The following is a 22,026-nucleotide window of genomic DNA, read 5'->3' as shown; positions in this document are numbered from 1 at the left end:
CCGAAGTGTTCATGGTGCTGATCCTTGAGTTAACAGCACAAGTCAATGAGTGCCGGAGTCAAGTAGTCACCTGAAATAACAACATTAAGACAGGCTAAACCTGAAGATGAAAACACTGCTGAAATACACCTCAGCGGCACAGTCCCTTTAGGTGTAGGCGTACTGTGCTGATTGGATGCTGTAGCAATTAGGCAGGATCTCTGTTATCTCGTTGGTCAGGTTTGTTTCCACCTGCCGATGATTGTGAGGGTTTTCAGTCTGTAGAATGACTTGTTGTCCCAAGTCAGTTGCGTTAGTCAGCATGAGCAGAAAGTGTCAGTGGAAAGTGTCTTTATACTTTGAGGAAACATCCTCTTGAGGAAATGTCCTCCCCAGGATTCTTATCAATAGCTGACCCTTAGAGAAATCCTCGGTCACCTTCAAGCAGAAGGTTTGGTATGCCGGGCAGGTCAGATCTCCATGGGTGAAGGAATCATTTCACTGATGATGCTCCATTGTGTGTTAGACACCTGAACAAATTCTGAATAACCATGCAATAATTGAACACAGATGACTTTGTGGTTATTGTGAGATGGAAAATGAGAGTTGTTGGATAATCAAAAGAACATCAAAATAACAACACATGATAAACTCCTGTCAGAAGTTCGAGTGGTAAAAACGGTCTCATTTCTCATATAATATATTTAGTGCGCAAGTCTCATTTGATTGCCAGATTCTTCAATACCACTAGTGATATTGAAGTGGAATTTAAACATGGTCTGGATGAATTGAAGGAAGGGTATCAAAACCATCAATAGAACAGTATTGTGGCGAGGGGGGCGTGGTTTAGCAAAGTCTGTGACGGGAGAGAGAGTCAGAGGACGAGCGGCACGTAAGTGGATCAAGCACAAATGATGAACACCTGTCTCTTGTTGCAGTAATTGGCGTGGAGAGAGTACATAGAGCAGGAGGAAAGGAGAGAGAGCTGGAGACGGAGTGACACACTGGGACTCGGCTGGCCACAGAGCAGAGAGGAACTGCTGGAAAGAAAACCGACGATTGATACTGAGAATTTATGAGTGACTTTTGTTTGTGCGATGTGCACAGTGTTGTAACCTGAGCGAATTGAGTTATTAAAACCCAGTTGTGAGTCCCAGTAAGCCGACCCCTTTGTCTTCTTCCTTACCATCCCACGAACATCACTACAAGTATATTTACCAGCAGTATGCATAATTAAAATATATCACATAATTAAACATGGAAATACACAATTGAATAATTGCCATTATAAAATTGTTTGTATCAGTTGTTTTAAATGCAAATCATTATTGAATTCTTATGTTTCAATCAGATTACTTAGAGAATGAGATTTACAAAAAAAGAGATTTAAAATCAAACTTTTGTACTCATCTTCTGCGCATTTGATGTACAGGCTAAGTCACACTCAATGATGCAGGTCTGACTGAGAATTGTTTACATAATTTATGGAAATGCCTGCATCCCAGATCTAAGTCTTTAGATATATTTGTATTGTCATTAGTCATATGTTGGAAACTAGGGGCCCTTCCAGTTTTCAACAATGCTAAGGACTGGACATATTAATAAATCTTTAAAAGAAAAAAACCTAGCGCATCATTTGTATTATCTACGTGAATGTTCAAATCACGACAATTGGTGCTTTATCGACAGTAACCATTAGGTCTGATAGAAAATCTGCAAACTCTTTTAAAGAGCACCTATCATGGCATTTAAAATGTTCCAAATATTGTTTTAGAAGTCCCCAACAACAGTTTTGCATGCATGCAATGACAAAAAAGAGTTTTCTTATAATATGCATTTATTTTTACCTGTTTTGACAGCGATTCTCAAATGATTCCTTTAGTGATTCACTTTTCAAAACCCTGCCTTTACGTGACTCTAATCTGCGGTGATTGGTCCGATGACCCAGTCAGTTGTGATTGGTATAGTCTGTGCAGATATTTTCGGAAACGGAACGCCCATCAAAGTCTTATAGTGACAGTAATTTGTTAATATGTGTCAGGAGTTATGAATATGAAAACCGCGTCGGAACCGTTTGATTGTAATATGGGCCTCAGCTGATCTCATTCATAAAAAACTCCTCTATTCTCCTCACGAAGACTCGCGACAAATAAACATCCCTCAGGGCTTTTAGTTCAAAAGTGTGCAGATGAGGAGACATATTGATAGATTCTCATATGTCTGTGTCAAATTTCTAAACAGAGGAGTATTTTTTATTCAATACTTCCTCAAAATGCGCAGATGTAGCCTATTCATGAGCGATGGAGACTCTTATGTGTTGTTTTCAATTCATACTGGCAGCCGGAGGGCGCTCTGTGCACATGTAGTCCATATATGGTACAGATAGACGAAGAAGATACCATGTGCCATAATAGAAGTCCATAATAAAAGCTTCCTGAGATCGCGAGACATGCAAATAGAGACATTTGACGATTAAATAAACACACAATCGCGACAATGTATGGTTTGTCTTCAAGCCACTTAGTCTTCAAATGCTCATCCTTGGGCAGATGAAAAAAGTTTGCTTTTGAGTCGCACTTCAGAACTCAGCGTCTTGTCGCCATGATGTTTTCTAGTTTTCACTGGCGTCTTGGAGCGCAATAAGTGGGCGTATCGTATTCAAATAACTTGACAAGTTGACGTCATCTAGTCAGAGAAAAAGCTTCGGTCTTCTAACGATTCTTAAAAATGACTCAGAGTCGACTCTTACTTTTGAAAGAAAATAACTATATATACGGTGCACTGTCATATTTCAAAACTTTGCAGGATGTTTTTGTTCACTTAGATCTATGTTACACACTACATGAAAGGTAAATTTCAAAATTCCATGATAGGTGCTCTTTAAGAAATCAACATAGGGCCCTGGCGGTCTATATATGGTAGCCAAAGCAAAAGATAATTTTTTTTTTTTAAATAATTTTTTTCTAATATCTGAGAGTGTAACATTTAGCACAAGCACTTAGCACAACCTGTGTCCTGTTTTCTGAGTAACATTTAGAATATCTCTATAGATAGTTGCAACACCGCCGCCACGGCCAGTCAGACGGGGCTCGTGCGTATAACAGTAACCTGGTGGAGTAGACTCATTTATACCAAAATAATCATTAGGTTTAAGCCAGGTTTCAGTCAGACATAGTAAATCAAAGCTATTATCTGTGATCATTTCATTTACAATAACTGCTTTAGGTGTGAGCGATCGAATGTTAAGGAGACCTAGTTTTAGAGAATGTTTTTGTTAATTTCTTTTAAGATTATCTGGTTTAATAATGATCAGATTTTCTCTAGATCCTGCAGAGGATTTTGACATGAATATTCGTGGAACAGACACAGTTTCTATACAATGCACTACAGAACAATAACTGTCAAGTGTAGTTTGACTTACTAGTCATACGGTGTGTGGAGTCTTGGAGATGTTGTCCGACAGAAGATCCTGCACTGGGATCCACATACACTCCTACTCTATTATAGCCAGTGCTGATTATGGGCTCTACAGGGAGATCAGCCTCTATGTTATTGTGTCTGAATGAGTAACTGAAGGGAGAGCAGATCAAACTCCAGGACTGATCATTACCTCCAAACACACACTCATCACCCTTTCCCTTCCTGCAGATGCTCTTATATGACACTGATATAAACACACCTAACCCACTGCACTCAATCTCCCAGTAAGAGCGTCCACACACACTCTCACTACACAACACCTGAGACACATTCTTAAATCTGTCAGGATGATCACGATACGACTGGACTGTGTGAGTGTATGTAATCACTCTGTTCCTCTCAGTCAGACTGAGGTCTTTATTCACCGTGTTCCGGTCTGGATTTAGCTGAAGTGAGTCTGATGAAGAGAAAACACATCAGAATGAGGGATGAGGAATCTGATCTTTTAATGTAGCTGAAATCTTCATGTTCAATATATCATACTCAGTTCAATATATCATCTCAGTTCAGTTTTGTATGGACCTGTTTTACTGCTAAGACAAAAGCTGAGATCCACACCTCAACAATAGAACAATAAAAGTCACTAATATTGAGAAAGGATCACACAGAAACTGTGGGACACCACCCTGATCAAACATTCCTCCCCGCTCCCCATTTGGCCCTCTCCTTGCCCTGTTTTCAAGTCAAGTTGTGTTTTATGTTTTTACGCTGATCAGTTGTGTACCATGGATTCTTGTTAACTTATTTACTTTTCCTGTCTGGCCAAAATAAATGTTAATCTTGATTTATCTTGTATTATTCTGAAATCATTATTTTAATATGGATCAATGTAGACTCCTTTATTTCCGCAAAATCTAGTGTTATGATAGATCACACCGATGACGGCACTACTGAAACGTCTTTGTTACGGATGTAAGCCTCGTTCCCTGAGGAGGGAACGGAGACGTAACGTTAGTGACTAACGAATGGGGGTTTCGCCTAGAAGCCAATCATCTTCGAGATCTTAGAAAATGCCCAATGGCAGTGCCAATGCCATGGGCACGCTGAATTTGCATACGTAACTCCGCCCCACCATGTGGGTATATAAGGAAGTACGTGGGCAATATCGCATTATGTTACCTGCTGAGGAGCCAAGACTGAACTCCCTGCCGTTCCAGCAGTACAGCGGATGTGGCAAAGGGACGTTACGTCTCCGTTCCCTCCTCAAGGAACGAGGGTTACATACGTAACCGAGACGTCCCCTTTCGTTCAGTCACTACGACGTAACGTTAGTGACTAACGAATGGGGGTCCCAATATAATCACGCCACTCAGCTGTCTTCCAGTGCCCTGCGTAAGTTTGAGTACCCTGTCGTAAGACTAGTACGGAAAAAGGACTCCCACTTATCACAGGAATACCAAGGTACACTGGGAAGCATATTCCAGTGAGGAAATGCCAAGATGCCTACCCGTATGCATATGCTGCATATGGAGAACTCTGGGGTACCAGCCGAAGGTGGATTTTTAACCCCAAGGGTGGCAGGGACTTGCCAAGGGAAAGACACCTGCTCACAGAGGAGGCTTACGGTGGAAATACACGTGTGGGGGTCGCCGGAGGGGAACCATGCACACGGGGCACCTGGCCGGACACGAGGGTCTGGACTTGAGAGAGGGCAGACTGAACTGGCGTCAGCGTAAACAGTGCTGGAGGAACTCAGGGCTTTCGGGAAGCTCACCTGAGGAGATAATCGCACGTATCCAGTCCGTGGAATGGAATGGCGAGCAAGCGAAGACACTTGAGCCTGGTCCATTACCGGCCACTAGTAGAGGCGAGTACATAGTCAGACACTGGGGTGGAGTGAGCCCGAACCCCAAGGGGACAGGGTCGACCTTGCTGCTGGTAAGCCAAAACAATGGTGTCCACTATCCAGTGAGACAGCCTTTGCTTTGAGAGAGCTCTTCCCTTCTGCTCTCCACCATAACAGACAAAGAGCTGGTCTGAGGTCCTGAAACACTGTGTCCTGTCTACGTAAGCGCGGAGAGCGCGTACTGGACAGAGCAGTGCCAAGGCTGGGTCTGCCTCCTCCAAAGGCAGTGCTTGCAGGTTCACCACCTGGTCTCTAAACGGGGTGGTGGGAACCTTGGGCACATATCCGGGCCGGGGTCTCAGGATCACGTGAGAGTTACCCGGCCCGAATTCCAGGCATGCTTCATCAACCGAAAATGCTTGCAGATCCCCTACCCTCTTGATGGAGGCCAATGCGGTCAGTAGCGCTGTCTTCATAGACAAGAACTTAATATCGACCGACCGCAATGGCTCAAAGGGGGACCTCTGCAGCGCATCTAACACCATTGAGAAGTCCCAAGAGGGTACGAGGGGAGAACGAGGCGGATTTAGTCTCCTCGCTCCCCTCAGGAACTGAATGACCAGGTCGTGCTGACTTACCTTTTTGTCCCCCAAGAGATTGTTGTGGGCAGAAATTGCGGCCACATAAACTTGGGTGGAGGGTGGAGGGAGACAGCCTTCGTTCCAACCCTTCTTGGAGGAATGAGAGCACGGACCCGATCAGGCATTTCCAGGGGTCTTCTTGGCGGGAAGAACACCAGGTGACGAAGAGGTTCCACTTCAACGCATAGGCATGCAGAGGGGACTCTGCCCTAGCGGAAGTGATGGTAGCCAGCACAGCAGGTGGTAGGGTACTCAAACCTGCCGCGTCCCATCCAGGAGCCACCGTGGAGGTTCCACAGGTTGGGACGCGGGTGCCAAAGGGTGCCCCGTCTCTGATTAAGGAGGTCGCGTCTCAGAGGAATAGGCCAGGGAGGGACTGTCGCAAGGAGTAAGAGTTCAGGGAACCAGGTCCGGTCATGCCAGTAGGGGGCGACCAGAAGGACCTGCCATTGGGCGTTTTCTAAGATCTCGAAGATGATTGGCTTCTAGGCGAAACCCTCATTCGTTAGTCACTAACGTTACGTCATAGTGACTGAATGAAAGGGAACATGGAGCGCAGCGTGCACGATAATCCGATTTCTGACTATCCCTGTATTAGCAGGTTGCAGTCCGTGGATATTACTAAAATTACACTTTTTGTTGAGTGAGCATGTGCAACCACTTAAAGGTAATACATTCACTCTGCATCCTCTGACTAATATCAGAAGTAAACATTTTGTGCTTGTGAACGCGCGGTCCGGACGCGTCTGTTTCTGTGCGATATCGGGTCTCATGATGAACAAAGGAAGATACTAAGAAAATCAACAATCTAAATTAAATCGCAACTAATCTTAAAATCAGCACACTTTATGGCAGGGTTCTTGCAGGTTTCAGTAAGTCAAATTTAAGACATTTTTAAGACATTTTAAGACCATAAAGATTGAAATTTAAGACCTATACGATGCATTACCAAAATTATTTAAATCAAAGAAATAATAAAAAAAGCAATAAAGCAATGACATTAGTAACCCTCCACAGCCAACAACGTGCCAAATGCCCAAAACCTTTTTTTTTTTTACAATTGAAAAGTGTATGCATATAACATTTTATATATTAATGTTTATATATTAACGAGACTAATAATAATGATTATATTCAATAAATACAAATATTTAACAAAATTAGAAATATTACTATTACAATAACATTTTAATTATTAAAAAATTTATAATAGAGTATTTAAGAATAAATATAACAATATAATAATAATACTAATAAAATAATATTTATATTTTACAGAAAACTTATTTTACAAAAAAACCCTGCTGGGTTACCTGTTAATATGCAGACAGCCTATGACTAAAAATCATTAGAAAGGTCTAAAGATTTATTGTAAAAAATAAATAAAAAAATAAAGAAATTCTGTGCTTTTTATCTGTTATATACATTTCTTAAAGTCTATGTATTTAATATGAAATATGAGCCTCTTATGCATCCACGGTTTGGGAAAAACTGTACATTGGAGAAAAACATATGGGTTGTCATTTATTTAGAGAGAAGTATTATTTTTCATATTTGTTACCCAAACTTTCATTCATACTGGAAGCCAGAGGGCGCCCTCGAGCAGAAACTCCACATTTCCCTCAGAGAAGTCATCCTTAGCCCTAATGTGAAGCTAGCGATGTAGGATAAACTGAAGATAGAAACGCTTTGACTGATGAAACGAAGACAATAAACACGACTGCATCAAGATATGGTGTATTTGAGTTCTTCAAGCCTTCACTATTGTCATAATAATAAGGTATGCAGTGCTGAAGCTAGCGATGTAGGATAAACTGAAGATAGAAACGCTTTGACTGATGAAACGAAGACAATAAACACGACTGCATCAAGATATGGTGTATTTGAGTTCTTCAAGCCTTCACTATTGTCATAATAATAAGGTATGCAGTGCTGATTGAGTGCAGACTTTATCACTGTTTAGAATAATATAAAACAATGCATGTCTGCCTCATTCTGTCCAGAAAAATACAACGTTATTTAATGTAGACGTATTTTGCGGGCAAGTAATAGCATTTATCACGGGATTTGTAGTTTTATCACCGAGTACGTGTACCAACACCCCCAGAAAGAACTACAACACACCGAACGAACGCACTGAGGGCGGCGCAGCAAAGACTCTAGAGCTCCGCTTTGAGCTCCGCTTTCGCGATTCGATACTTTTTTGCTACAGTGTAAAGTTAATAACTTTCTGCAGCCAGCATTTCTGGAAATGAACGAGGACAACACTTTTTTTAAGACCTCGGATGAAAATCTGGCCGTTTTTAAGACATTTTAAGGCCTTAAATTTAAAATTTTTTATTTTAGACATTTTAAGACTTTTTAAGACCCCGCGGGAACCCTGTTATGGAGTCACATAAAATTGGAGTCAGATAAAATTATTAATGGAGTCAGATTTAAAATGAGATATCAATAAATTAAGAGAACTTCACCAAAATGCTGAAAAGGCTTACACGCAGAATTCCTTTTGACCAAGCCGTTAGCATCTGGTTTTGGGCTAATGGATGGAAGTTTACAGTTTAATAATTAATCACATGATCAACTCTAAAACTTTTCTGTCATGTTTTCTTTCCTCTTCTCCAGGAAGAACATGAACACACTCATGAGTTCATGTTCTTCCTGGAGAAGAGGAAAGAAAACATGTTGTGATTGTGTTGATTTCATGATTGTGTTCTCAGTGACTTACATTGTAGGAAGTCGCTCCTGGTCTTGGGATCAGGGACTGTGGAAATCAACAGACATGAAGAGTGTGATTATCATGACAAGAGAAAATTATCCTGATAACACATGCAGAAATGCACAACACAGAAGATATTTAGAGAAATGTTCAATTTCAGTAAAGCCAACTCAAGTATGCAAGAGAACAATAGTTTATATAGTAACAAATATATCAATAAATGTCTCAATCATGTGATTACACTATATTATAATTCTACGGTTAAGTATAAAGGCTATGATGACGTGATTAATCTAGCTAATTTGTTAAAACATGCTAGCAACATGCTAATTTGTGCTAACAACATGATAGCAACCTGCTTACAACACATTAAAACATGTTAACAATGTGCTAACAATGCTAGACTGTGCTAAAACATGTTCGTAACATGCTAATTCTTGCTAGAAACATCAAAATATGCTAACAACATGTTAAATCATGCTAGCAACATGTTAAATAATTTCAGCAACATGTTAAATTATGCTAGCAACATGTTAAGTCATGTCAGCAACATGTTAAGTCATGTTAGCAACATGTTAAATAACGCCAACAACATGTTAAATAATGCTAGCAACATGTTAAATCATGCCACAAACATGTTAAATAATGCTAGAAACATGTTGAATAATGCCAGCAACAAGTTAAATAATGCCAGCAACATGTTAAATAATGCCAGCAACATGTTAAATAATGCCAGCAACATGTTAAATAATGTCAACAACATGTTAAATCATGTCAGCAACATGTTAAATCATGCTAGCAACATGTTAAATAATGCCAGCAACATGTTAAATAATGCCAACAACATGTTAAATCATGCTCGCAACATGTTAAATAATGTCAGCAACATGTTTAATAATGCCAGCAACATGTTAAATAATGCCAACAACATGTTAAATAATGCCAACAACATGTTAAATAATGCCAACAACATGTTAAATAATGCTAGCAACATGTTGAATAATGATAGCAACATGTTAAATAACGCCAACAACATGTTAAATAATGCTAGCAACATGTTGAATAATGATAGCAACATGTTAAATCATGTCAGCAAAATGTTAAATAATGCTAGCAACATGTTAATTCATGCTAGCAACATGTTAAATCATGTCAAAAACATGTTAAATAATGTTAGCAACATGTTAAATCATGCCAACAACATGTTAAATAATGTTAGCAACATGTTAAATAATGCTAGCAACATGTTGAAATCTGACTCCTGCTGCGTCTGTGTCATGACTTTCGTTCGGCTCACTCACACTTTTATTGAAAAGACACGATCAGTTGTTAATTGTAGTGTCTATTCTCTAACTGAACGAAATGATTGTATTTATCAAACCGACGGCGGGGACTGTGTATGTGGGCAAGTAGCCGTGGCTTTGGGAGTGGCCTCGTAGGGCAGCGAAGCAAGTGCATTCTGGGAGTTGTTGTCTTTTATCCATTTGAGCCAAAAATAAATTTTCTGTCTTTTCTCAGTCTAGAAGGCACCACATTCAAAAATAATTCCACATTTCTACTACATAAATGACCCAGTTTAAAGGTGCTATAAGCGATGTCACACTTTTTTTAGGCCAAAAAATTGTTTGTCACATACAGCAAACATCTCCTCACTATCCGCTAGCTGCCTGTCCCCTGAACACACTGTAAAAAAACACGGTCTCTGTAGTCAGCACAAGCTCCACAAACGCAACAAAAACAAGCGTGGGCAGTCTGGACAACGAAACATAATAAACAGTGCTCCAGCCCAATAACCGACAAGAATTATTTGGGGTTAGGCGTCAGAAAGGCTTCCAATCTAATGAATGTTTCAGGAAGCATGGAGGGAAGGAGGAGGAGGAGGAGGAGGAGAAGGAGGAGGAGGAGGAGAAGGAGGAGGAAGAGGAGGGAAGGAGGAGGAAGAGGAGGGAGGGAGGGTCTAGCTAGCCTCTGTTTTGTTCCACAACACTTCGAACGTCAACAAGAAGTTACTCTACCCAGGATCGCTTAGCAGAGGTGTAAAGTAAAGAGTAATTTACTTGATCACTGAAAGATTATATGTGTATATATTCTGAGTATACGTTTTCTGCAAACTTCATTTTCTGAGCATGAGAAAGGCAACAGGTGTCTCCTGTTTTTTCAGCTCTTGGTGTGTGCGCAAGCACATTCCATTCTCAGGCCGTGTGTACAGAAACGCACAAACCTAGCTGTTATCATTTCTATGCGACCAGTCTGTTCCTATTTTTTGCTACTACCAAGGACGTTCAACCGTTGAACTTATCTCTACTCTTCTGTTCTTATAACGGACACACACACCTAACTGTAAGGGCGTGGATGAATGGTATAAATATCACTGTTTTTTTGCTGTATCTCTGAGAGCTGCATTCTGAATAAACCATATTGACTTCATTCGTGTGGTTCGTTGACTTGCACTCTCCCAAGATCTTGAAGCTGTAACTGATTGCTGAGCAGAGACTGAAACACACAAAGACACAGGGAATCAAATTTCTTACAGTGTTCTGGGGGCTACGTCCGGGATACATCCAGACAGGTAAGAGATAAATTTAATTTTTTACCTGTTCTGGTTGTATCTCAAACTTAAGGGAAAAATTGTGTAAATTCTACACGTACAATTATAGACTAAGTAAACTGTGTGTGTCAGTGCCTGGCCAGTTAATTTGGGACAATGGGTCAAACATATCCAGAACCAGAACCAAGCGAAATCCCTAAGGGATGGATGGAAAGATATAGTTGGGGATATTACACAAATCCATATTTGGATAATTTAGCCGGCTGGACAGAGGGTACACAATGGCGTAGTTATCCCAGGGAAGGAACTTTCGACCCTGGATTCCTACGAAGTGCGTTCGACCTAATTTATGGGCGACAGGGCGACCCAAAATGGGATTATGACTACATAAAAGGGGAATATGACGTGTGGTATAAAATGGCTGATATATGGCGAGACAAAACTCGAGCATATGTCCCAAAAGCCGTCTTAAAGACTGTTCCTAACCCTGAGAAATTTAAAAAGAAAAAACCTACAGCTGATAAGTCAGAAGATTTTGCCTTGTCACGGGAAAATCCTCCCCCTTATGTTCCACCGCCTAATTTAGTGTGTGTTTCGAAATCGTCGACGTCTGCGCCTCTAGAGAAATACCAAAAATCTACCCTTCAATTCTTACAATCAGGTTGAGGGGGGATTGTGTACCAATGTTTATGGTCTTACAAAAACAGATCAGTTGTTAAACTTAAAATGACGAAATAGGTCGACAAACCTGGCAATGTTGGGAAAGAGTTGACCAGGTTTGATGAAAGTATTATAAAAACTCTGTTTATCCTGTAAACCCCGGCGTAATGAAAGATAAAAATGTCTGGAGTCAAAGATCTCAGTGTGTGTCAAAAGTGTGTCAAAGTGTGTGTATAATTTCCGCATTTGAGAGGTTTGAGTGCTGCGCACCTTCTCTGGACCGTCACTTAAGTGTGACCTGGTAGGAACGGACGCAGTACTCGAGCAGCTCAGAGAGGAAGAGAGATTGATGAGACCTCTTGAACTAAGAGGGTCAGAGTGAATGTAATAAAACCGAGTGATTGAGTGTGTGTGAAGAGATCATAAATAAATTGTATTAGAAGCATTGCTATCAAGACAGACAACGCGTATCAAGAATGCACCAAAGTGTTGGATGTGTACAGGTTATTAAGGTTAAGTATACTTGGGTGTATACAGGTCTGAGGAATAAAAGAGAGAAAAACTAGGTGACACAGGTGCGTCAAATATAGGGCAGGTTGCACTGGTGTGCAGTTTTAAAAAAAAAAAAAAAAAAAGAGAAGAGGGAGCAGGAATTACAAATTGTTGGAATGAATTAAAAATTCAACACAATTGGTCAGATGAGACAATAGGAAAAGGTGATTTGGCTGAAAATATTAGGTAGGCAGCTGTTATTAGCGAAACGAAATTTGGATGAGACCAAAAGGGGGAACAAAGGGTCATTCTTATGATAACACGAAGGAAGCCAGAGGCAACTCCTTAGCTGACAAAATGGCAAAAGAGGGGGCTTTATCAGGAAAAATGCCTCCATGGTTAAACATAACTGCTGTATCAGCTGACCCACAGGTCCTTACCTGTGGCATGATACCAAATACAGACTTAAGAGCAATGCAGGCCTCGGCATCTGACTCTGACAGGGCTTATTGGGACTACATGGGTGGTGTTGAAAATTCGTTAGGTGTTATTATTGACGGTCATGGCCGCGTTTGTGTGCCAGCCTCATGTGCTTACTTCCTTATTTGGGAGTTTCATGGTGTCACACACCGCGGCCAAAGAGGGGTATATGAGGATATGTCAAAATTTTTATGTATTCAAGATTTGGCAGCAAGAATACAGGACACATTAGGGAGATGTGTGACATGTGCAATGAATAATACTACGAAACCAGTAGCGAAACATCAAATTTTACCGCTACCTGATAGTCCATTACAACAATGGCAAGTAGACTTTACACATTTACCTAAGAAAGGTCCGTACAAATACCTATTGGTATTCATTGATAAGTTTTCAAGGTGGATTGAGGCTTTCCCGTGTGCTAAGGAGGATGCGAAGACAGTTGTAACACATTTAATGTAGGAAATTATACCTAGATATGGCATACCACTCGCCATAGACTCAGACAAAGGCCCTGCTTTCATCGCAAAATTGCTAATGGACAAATTGAGAAAAGCAATGCACACAGCTGGTCATAGTGACTGGCCAAAATTGTTACCTGTTGTCCTAGCCGAAATGAGAATGGCACCCCATAAGGGTCTAAAAGGGTTATCTCCATATGAAATGGTGATGGGTCGTCCATTCCCCGCCCCCTGGAAAGGAGGTGGGATTCTTGGAGGTGTTGGATGTGATGTGCCCCTGGGGGAATATGCTAGATTATTATGTGAGGTACTCCATGAAAACTGGAGGAAGCTGCATTCGAGTTCTGCACCACTACCATTAGACCCAACACACCCATTCAAAATTGGGGACGAAGTGATGGTCAAACAATTCTTAAAGATGGGGGATTCTTTTGAAACTACAAAGTATAGCTCCCCGACAAAAATTGTGGCGGTAACTCGAACTGCAGCACTAACTGAATCTTTTCTACAGTGGATCCATGCTACGAGAATGGAAAAAAATCCCTGGACAAACTGCTAACTCATTTTGTGTGTTACAGGTGTCCCAGGACGTGTGCATTAATGGAAATGCAATAGCAATAATTGTAGGGAATAACCATGTCTGTCTAGGTTTACTAGAGCTGTCCAATACCTGAACAAGGGGCCACTTGGGTAGGGTTTGAAGAAACCACTACTGCGTCAAAGGGCGGAGAGGCTGGGGCTGTGCGTGACCTGGACTGACTGGGACTGACCACGATTCTTTGCTGGCTGACTGTCTGTTATCGCATAGCAGAGGAGCTGAACACGCAGCGCTGCTCATGAAATAACACTCATCAGCACCAATATCTTTTCTGATTTTATTTTTTTGCTTTGGTACCATTTTAGCATCATCATCATCATTATTTTCTGTATTGTTATTATTGTTGTATTGATATTAAGCATACTCTCAGAATGCAGCCGTATTATGTGTATGTAATTGTTCTCTGTATGACATGTACCTTGGCTGTAAAGCCAACGGATAATTTGTTTTGGCAATATGCTAGTTCTGTCGCTCGAGACGTCACCGATGAATCATGTTACGTATGTCAACAAATAATGTCATCTGTAATCGGTATCTCTATGCCCGTGCTAGACCAATCTTTATACGATCATTCATGCACATATGTGTACGTATGGCCTGGAGGAAGAGATTATGCATGGCTCCCTCGAGCCCGATGCATGGACCACTCTCAGAATGGCTCCCGGCCCCAACACTCCTTCCTACCTGAACATATCAAAATCAGGCCCGTCTTTCCAAAGAATTTTATATTTACTAAATGTTATCAAGGTATTAGCACCAATCCATCCGACCCCAGGGATTAGGCGAGAGATGTGTAAAGAGGTGATCCGTGAACAACCACTCTGGACCTCTTTCAATGCCACCACCGTACACGTCAACACGATGAAAAAGACATTATTAAAGGTACTTGAGTCATATGGTAATATTACTTTCAGATTACACATTGATTGGTGGTGGTATTGTGGCCCAGGAGACCTATCCAAAGATATACCGGAAAACTGGTCCGGTCTGTGTGCCCCACTTCAGTTATCTTACCCAATCCAGATATTCCAGCAAACTAACCAGCCTAGGCCCACGCATCGTTGACTGAGAAGGGACGTATCCATGGATGAAGTCCCTAAAGACCACCGCCTGACCTCCCACTGGACTCGTTGGTGGACCTCTATGTTCCCCCAAAAGGGAACTGCAGATCAATGGGTTCACATCGAGGTCCTTCACTATCGACTGGCAAAGTTTGTCAATGACACCACTGATGGTATGACCGGGGTGAGAAAAGAACTAGGTGCCCTGCGCCTGATGACCATGCAAAACCGCCTGGCATTGGACATGCTCCTGGCTGATAAAGGGGGCGTCTGTGCCATGGTGGGGGATCAGTGCTGCACCTTTGTTCCAGCTGAGGATGAAGCTGAAGGAGCTGTGGGCCATGCTGTGCAAGAAATGAGAAAAACAGCGAAGAAGTTATATGAGGATGAAACTAGAGAAAAGGATTGGGGTTTTATGCATTCCGTATTTGGTTGGGTCACGCCATTTGTAACTATGTTAATGCCAATATTGCTGATTCTACTGGCTGTCTGTATTTTTGGGCCATGCTTACTGCAATGTTTGATGAATTGAGTGTACGCTACTGTCTCTAGCTTGACACCATCACATCGTTATGAACCAATTGCTAAACGTTAAGCTTTCAGCTTAAAAGAGGGGATTGAAAGATTATATGTGTATATATTCTGAGTATACGTTTTCTGCAAACTTCATTTTCTGAGCATGAGAAAGGCAACAGGTGTCTCCTGTTTTTTCAGCTCTTGGTGTGTGCGCAAGCACATTCCATTCTCAGGCCGTGTGTACAGAAACGCACAAACCTAGCTGTTATCATTTCTATGCGACCAGTCTGTTCCTATTTTTTGCTACTACCAAGGACGTTCAACCGTTGAACTTATCTCTACTCTTCTGTTCTTATAACGGACACACACACCTAACTGTAAGGGCGTGGATGAATGGTATAAATATCACTGTTTTTTTGCTGTATCTCTGAGAGCTGCATTCTGAATAAACCATATTGACTTCATTCGTGTGGTTCGTTGACTTGCACTCTCCCAAGATCTTGAAGCTGTAACTGATTGCTGAGCAGAGACTGAAACACACAAAGACACAGGGAATCAAATTTCTTACAATCACTGTACTTAAGTATTATTTTGGGGGATTTTTACTTTAATTGAGTACAATTAAAAATCAATACTTTTACTTAATTACATTTTTTAAGAAGAAAAAAAGTACTTTTTACTCCTTACAAATTTACTTACTTTTTTTTAGATCACTTCCTTCTATTTTCCCTTGCTATTACCAAACCAATTGAATTGCGCTGATGCCCAGTTTAATTTAAATGTTATTTATTCTGCCAATGAGATCAGCTTCTGCTTAAAGGAACAGTGGCGGAACAAGACGTTTATACATGGGGTGGCCGGGCGGTGGCCAAGGCTACTTAAGGACCGTGAAAGGATATAATGTGTAATGCTTATTTGTTTTCATTGTTTTGACCGATGTAACATTGTATTGTAATAAATAAACAACCAAAATTGTAGAAATTTCACAATTCTTGATTCCAATGGATATTCTACAGCAAAACATACATTTTAAAATAAATACATAAATTTAAAACATTATTGAATACAACAATGTGAATACAAGTGAACAGTCGGCCATAAAGTGAAAACAGTGCTAATAATGAAGTGTTTTAAATGAAGGTTTAGGTCTAACATTATTTCAGGTACAGAAACTGAATAATCAAACGTAAAATAATGCATAATCTTCACTGTATATGAATTCAATATAGATAAATGCATGTTAAAACTACAAAAATTATTCAGTACAGATCAGTGGGTGTTATTTTTTTTCTTTTGTTCTTTAATTCACTTTAATGACAGACTGAAGGAGGTGCGGTCACTTTAAGACCAAATGCACAATGTTGAATCCAAAATCCGATTTCATCCGAAGACATAACCGACTGTATTAACTATGATACTCGCTATTTTTGGTTTACCTTTATGCATATTTATCCGTTAAAGCGCAAGACGTGCTCTCTGTGTTCGCGCTATTGATGAAGTGTCATATGCTTCAAATTACTGTCACTATAAGACGTTGAGCTAATTTGAGCTAATTTAAACAAATAAAGTTTGAGGGCGAATGCGTCCTCAATCCGGTTAAGAGGTTAACATTATATATTAACAAAATTTTAAGACAAATTGTGTCATTTAAAAGAAAACTTTGAATGGCGGTGCAGGCTTGTTAACAACTCTGCGCTTATGCTTAACCCCTTTTATTATTAATCATCTGTTTGGCAACTAACGTTAATATTCTCTTAATATTCAACGTTAATATATGAACAATGTGCCGCGCCGCTGCATGTCAAAATACACGCTTCTTTCAATAGATATGGAAGTAGCGACTAGCGATCTAAATATTGGGGTGGCACCCAGGGTGGCCAGTCAGATGCCAAGGCTACGCCACTGTAAAGGAACACTCCACTTTTATAAAAATAGGCTCATTTTCCAACTCCCCTAGAGTTAAACAGTTGAGTTTGACCGTTTGCGAATCCATTCAGCCGATCTCCGGGTCTAGCACTAGCACTTTTAGCATAGCTTAGCATAGATCATTGAATCTGATAAGACCATTAGCATCTCGCTCAAAAATGACCAAAGAGTTTCCATATTTTTCCTATTTAAAACTTGACTCTTCTGTAGTTACATCGTGTACTAAGACTGACGGAAAATGAAAAGTTGTGATTTTCTAGGCCAATATGGCTAGGAACTATACTCTCACTCCTGAGTAATAATCAAGAACTTTGCTGTCGTACCATGGGTCCGCTCTCTGTGGGTTGACACGTTGGCTATGTTTACGGAAGTCAGCATATTTTCAGGCGCTGAGTAATATCATTGCGCCGCTGAACTAATGGGACGGTAGCAAAGTTCCCTGATTATTATGCAGAGTACAGTTCCTAGATATATTGACCTAGAAAATCTTAATTTTTCATTTTCCATCTGTCTTAGTACACAAAGTAACTACAGAAGCGACAAGTTTTAAATAGGAAATATAGACCTGGTGATCGGCTGAATGGATTCGAAAACTGTTTAACAGTTATTTTAATTGGTGTTCCATTAAGTTAAATCCAAGGTTTTACAACTTTACAACTTCATGTTTTTAGAGATTAAAAGCTTAAACAAGAATCTCTAGTTTTCATTCTTGCTGTTACAATTTTAATGTGGTACTTTTTTACTTTTACTCAAGTATGATTCTGGCCAGATTTTAATTGAGTAAAATTTTCACTCAGTACTTGTACTTTCACTTGAGTAAGTACTTTTTAAACCTCTGTCGCTTAGAGCACCTTTAAATACACATTCATCTTCCCAGCGCTGAAGTACCCCTTTAATTAAAGCAAAAGTAAAATGCGCAGGCATTCATAACGGTGCAAAGCAATTGAGTGTTTTCAATTAATCTCTTTGGCACCATAAGGACTAAACTGAAAACGCTCAATCTGCTCTGTGCCAGTGGACACGCACCACCATGAATGGCTGTGCACATTTTACTTTCACTTTAGAATTAGTGCCAATTCGGGAGCGGGTTGCTTGAATGGAGGGTTCATTGTTATTCTTAATGAAAAACAACAATAACACAGTACAATGACAAACTTTTACAAAAGCTTTTACATTTCGCGTTGAAACCAAATCTTCCACCGTCATCTTGTCATTCAGCTCCTCGCTCTCATGATGAATGAAAATCTGACTCCTGCTGCTGATGTGCTGAGACTCTCGTTCGGCTCACACTTCTCGTTCAGTTTTTAATTGTAGTGTCTGTTCACTAACTGAACTAAATTATTCTACTACTATAAAAAAAAATCTAAATGACGGTGGGGGCTGTGCGGTGGTTGGCAAGAACACCGGTAGTAACACGTCAACACTGACTATCGCAGCAAAGTTTCTAAACTGTAGACTAGCATGACTCTCTGAACAGTGAGTTTTTCTTGCTTATGCTCTGACCGAGCCATTCATGTGGATTTAGATCTCGCTCAGGACATTCACTGTCTGTGGAGGCCTGACTAATCACTCCAACTTGTAGCAGAGCTGACGGCTCACATCGGGAAACTCCATGACCACAATAAATATGGATAACATACATAAAGATAAATGCAAAGGAATGTTCATATGACACTTACATGAAGATGGCATGGGGCCAATAGTGTCACTGGCTTCACTCACTCCCACTTTACCCACTATCCTGTAGCGGATCAAGTACCGCTTTCCAAACTCCAATCCAGTCAGAATAAAGTCTTCATCAGGTGTGTTTATGACATGCCACTGTTCCTCTTTCACCTGCTGGTACTCCACTCTGTACTGCACAGTTTCTCCAGTTGGGGACTTCTGCAGTTTCAGGGACAGACTGCGCTCCAGGACCTTCTTCACTTCTGGTGAGGGAGGCTTTGAGATGGGCTGGAACTGTGTGTCTGTCAGCTTCCCTTTTTCGTACAGACGGATGGAGGAGCCTGGACTGGATGGATCGGAGATGGCAGAAATAATGAATCGGTATCTCTTTTCATCTTTATTAGCCTCTGAAAAACTTCTGAAAAGAGATAAGGTCTCTCTCATCTTTGAGATGACATCAGGATTGTTGAACCACTCTTCTGATGCTCGAAACATGATAGAAATTGGTTTCTTTACCACATCGGAAACCATGTTTTGTTTCCCATCTAGCTCTTTAAACTCTTCAGATTCCAGAAACTCCTTCAGGGTTAAAATATGCAGGTCTTCATACTTCAGAGATGTGAAGGTCAAGCACATCACAATATCAATATTAGGATCAAGGAGGATGGAGTTGAGACGGTTTGAGTCTTGAGTTGTGATTCCCTCCAGCACATTGGTGTGAGAGCTCAAGAGGTTAAGTTCAGACTTTGCACCATCTAACCACTGGTTAAGCCTGTCAGCTTTAAAAGGGGAGCTGTAGTGGATCTTCAGGACGTCTTCCAGCGACTTCTCCTCCATCTCTCCTCCTCGTATAGCAGGCAAGACCCTGGCCACTGCTTTCATGAGCACTGTTTGGTAATTGCTGAATGAATCCTGAAATAAGCGCAGCCTCTCTTTGATGTCTCTGAAAACATTTACCAGTGTTTTTCTGGACAGGTCGTTGCATGTCCTCTCTACTTCTCCCAGATCCTCCATTATATCTTCAGTTTTGGAAACCAGACGTGTGGTGATTTCTCTCTCCAACCGAGCAGCTTTTGAATCCAGTTGAGAAAGAGGATAGAGCCAGACTCTTATTGGAACTGCATTCTGTGGATTCTTCTTCAGGTGATTGGGGAGCTTCTTGAACACCTCTATGGCCTCTGTGTAAGTGGTGGGGTTCTGATCAAGGTGGAAGTCACCATGAAATGTGCAAGCAATGCTCTCAGCCTTTTTCTTATCACCATCTGTCATTTTTACAGCTCCTTCTCCCTCAATAGAAAATCCAGGGATCTTCTTGACCATGACATTCAGATGTCCCTCAATCTCCTGCTTTTTTTCCTCTTCTGAAAATGTCCGATCAAACACCATGAAGGCCTGAGCTCCGTAGAGTACAGCCGTGACCACATGAGTTGCAGTTTTCTGGTCAAACACCTGAGGGTAGGTGATCTGGCCCAGATGGCTCATAGTGAGCTGATCAAATCTTGAGGTTTCACTGTAATACATTGTTACTCTGGACTGTTGGTTTGAGGATTTGGTGTCACGCAGAAACTTGGCAGATCCTCCCACCTCCACCAGCCCTCCTAAGAAGCTGGCCTTCAGGGAAGTACTTACATCCAGGAGACTGGACTTACTAGAGAGAGAGTCAGAGCTACTGAACTTCAAATCTGTCATGGGCTGTGGACGGGTGTCCAAATCTTCACTCAGTGACGTCTTATCCCACAGAGTAACACCTGAAATGAGAAAATGGCTTTAACAGTCATGTATGAGGACACAATGTACTGTTGAAGAAACATGCAGATTTTGTATCTTTAAGACTATTAATTTAATATTTTTGTGCTTCATCTTATGTGTCCAAATGAGCACTGATTTGCTGATTCACATTTGGTGAAAAGGGGAATAAAAAGAATTTTATAGGGTACTGTACAGCACCTGGAATGAAGGTATCGTTGCGGCAGTCATACAGCATCCCAGGATACAGAGGTCTTCCTAGAGCTGCCACTTCAATGGTCTTTGATGCCATGGCTGCAGTAAATAACAGTGAACAATGGGGATATTTATACATTTGAAGTTTAATGGTAACACTTTAGAATAATGGTCCGTCATTAACTCCCTGAGGTCGGCAAAGTTGCTGGCGACTTTACCTCACTTTTTTCTTATCTGTGCGAAATAGACTCAAAATACTCAGTAGATTTTGGTCATTCAGGCAAGTGTTATACATAATTATAATCTGTTAAGTGTCTACTTTTATTTGTGTACACTAAAAAAAAGCCAAAATGTTATGCATTTTGCAAAATAAAGAAAACAAACATGATACACGATGCCGTCTTTCTCTCTCAATGAAGTTCATTCTGATACTTTTCAGAAAATTAACGGTAACTTGTCTCTCAAACTTGAGACATATGTCTAAAGAAACATTGAAATGTCAGGTTTTAAATATTGAAAATCAAATATTCTCTGTCAATGTAATCTGTTTGAAAAGAGAGAGATGTCAGTCGTTTACGAGCCTCTTCATTATCCACTAATGTGGCCACACCCACGGAGTGTGCACTCTTTTGAAAGTCAAATTCTGACGCAATCCATGCGAGTACCCCTTCCCACATCGACTCGAAAAACGCATCAAGTTTACTGAATGTACTTAACATCATTTTGAAACGTGGTGAGGAATAATTTAGCCATTTAATTTCAAATAGCAATGGATCCAGCCAAAAGCTGTGAGGTAAATTTAATCTGTTAGTGTCTGTGAATATAAACGCAAAAAGACAGTTTAAATATGAATCCTGCTGCAACATAAAATGTCATAGACACAAGACTGTTTAAACAAGATTTATTTGGCCTGTTTTGGACACATTATGATGTGTTTACTGTAAAATAGCCTAGTGTCACATCAATAAAGCTTTTGTTTGCAAAATTTCTGCTCAGATGCTATAAATACAGTGCCAGTCAAAAGTTTGTACTCATTACTATTTTGAATTAATGTTTTTGAAAACTCTCTTATGCTT

The 22,026-nt window shown here is 40.6% G+C and overlaps 1 protein-coding gene across 1 annotated transcript; it reads right to left on the bottom strand.

The window, feature by feature from the left end:
* Positions 1 to 3,253: 3,253 nt before the first annotated feature.
* On the bottom strand, positions 3,254 to 21,047 carry LOC307126357 (verrucotoxin subunit beta-like; the record flags this gene model as incomplete). The annotated part of the gene is made up of 9 exons (XM_079816823.1): positions 3,254 to 3,306; positions 3,401 to 3,505; positions 3,590 to 3,856; positions 8,612 to 8,647; positions 11,048 to 11,095; positions 15,122 to 15,246; positions 15,828 to 15,948; positions 19,024 to 20,757; positions 20,957 to 21,047. 9 exons carry the CDS (start codon positions 21,045 to 21,047, stop codon positions 3,254 to 3,256), a joined length of 2,580 nt encoding a protein of 859 aa, XP_079672949.1.
* Between the last annotated feature and the right edge of the window lie 979 nt (positions 21,048 to 22,026).

The sequence above is a fragment of the Gobio gobio genome, assembly GCF_949357685.1.
Source record: "Gobio gobio genome assembly, chromosome: 5".
Lineage (NCBI taxonomy): Eukaryota > Metazoa > Chordata > Actinopteri > Cypriniformes > Gobionidae > Gobio > Gobio gobio.
The sequence above is the reverse complement of the archived record's forward strand: the minus strand, read 5'-3'. Positions and strand labels throughout refer to the sequence as shown.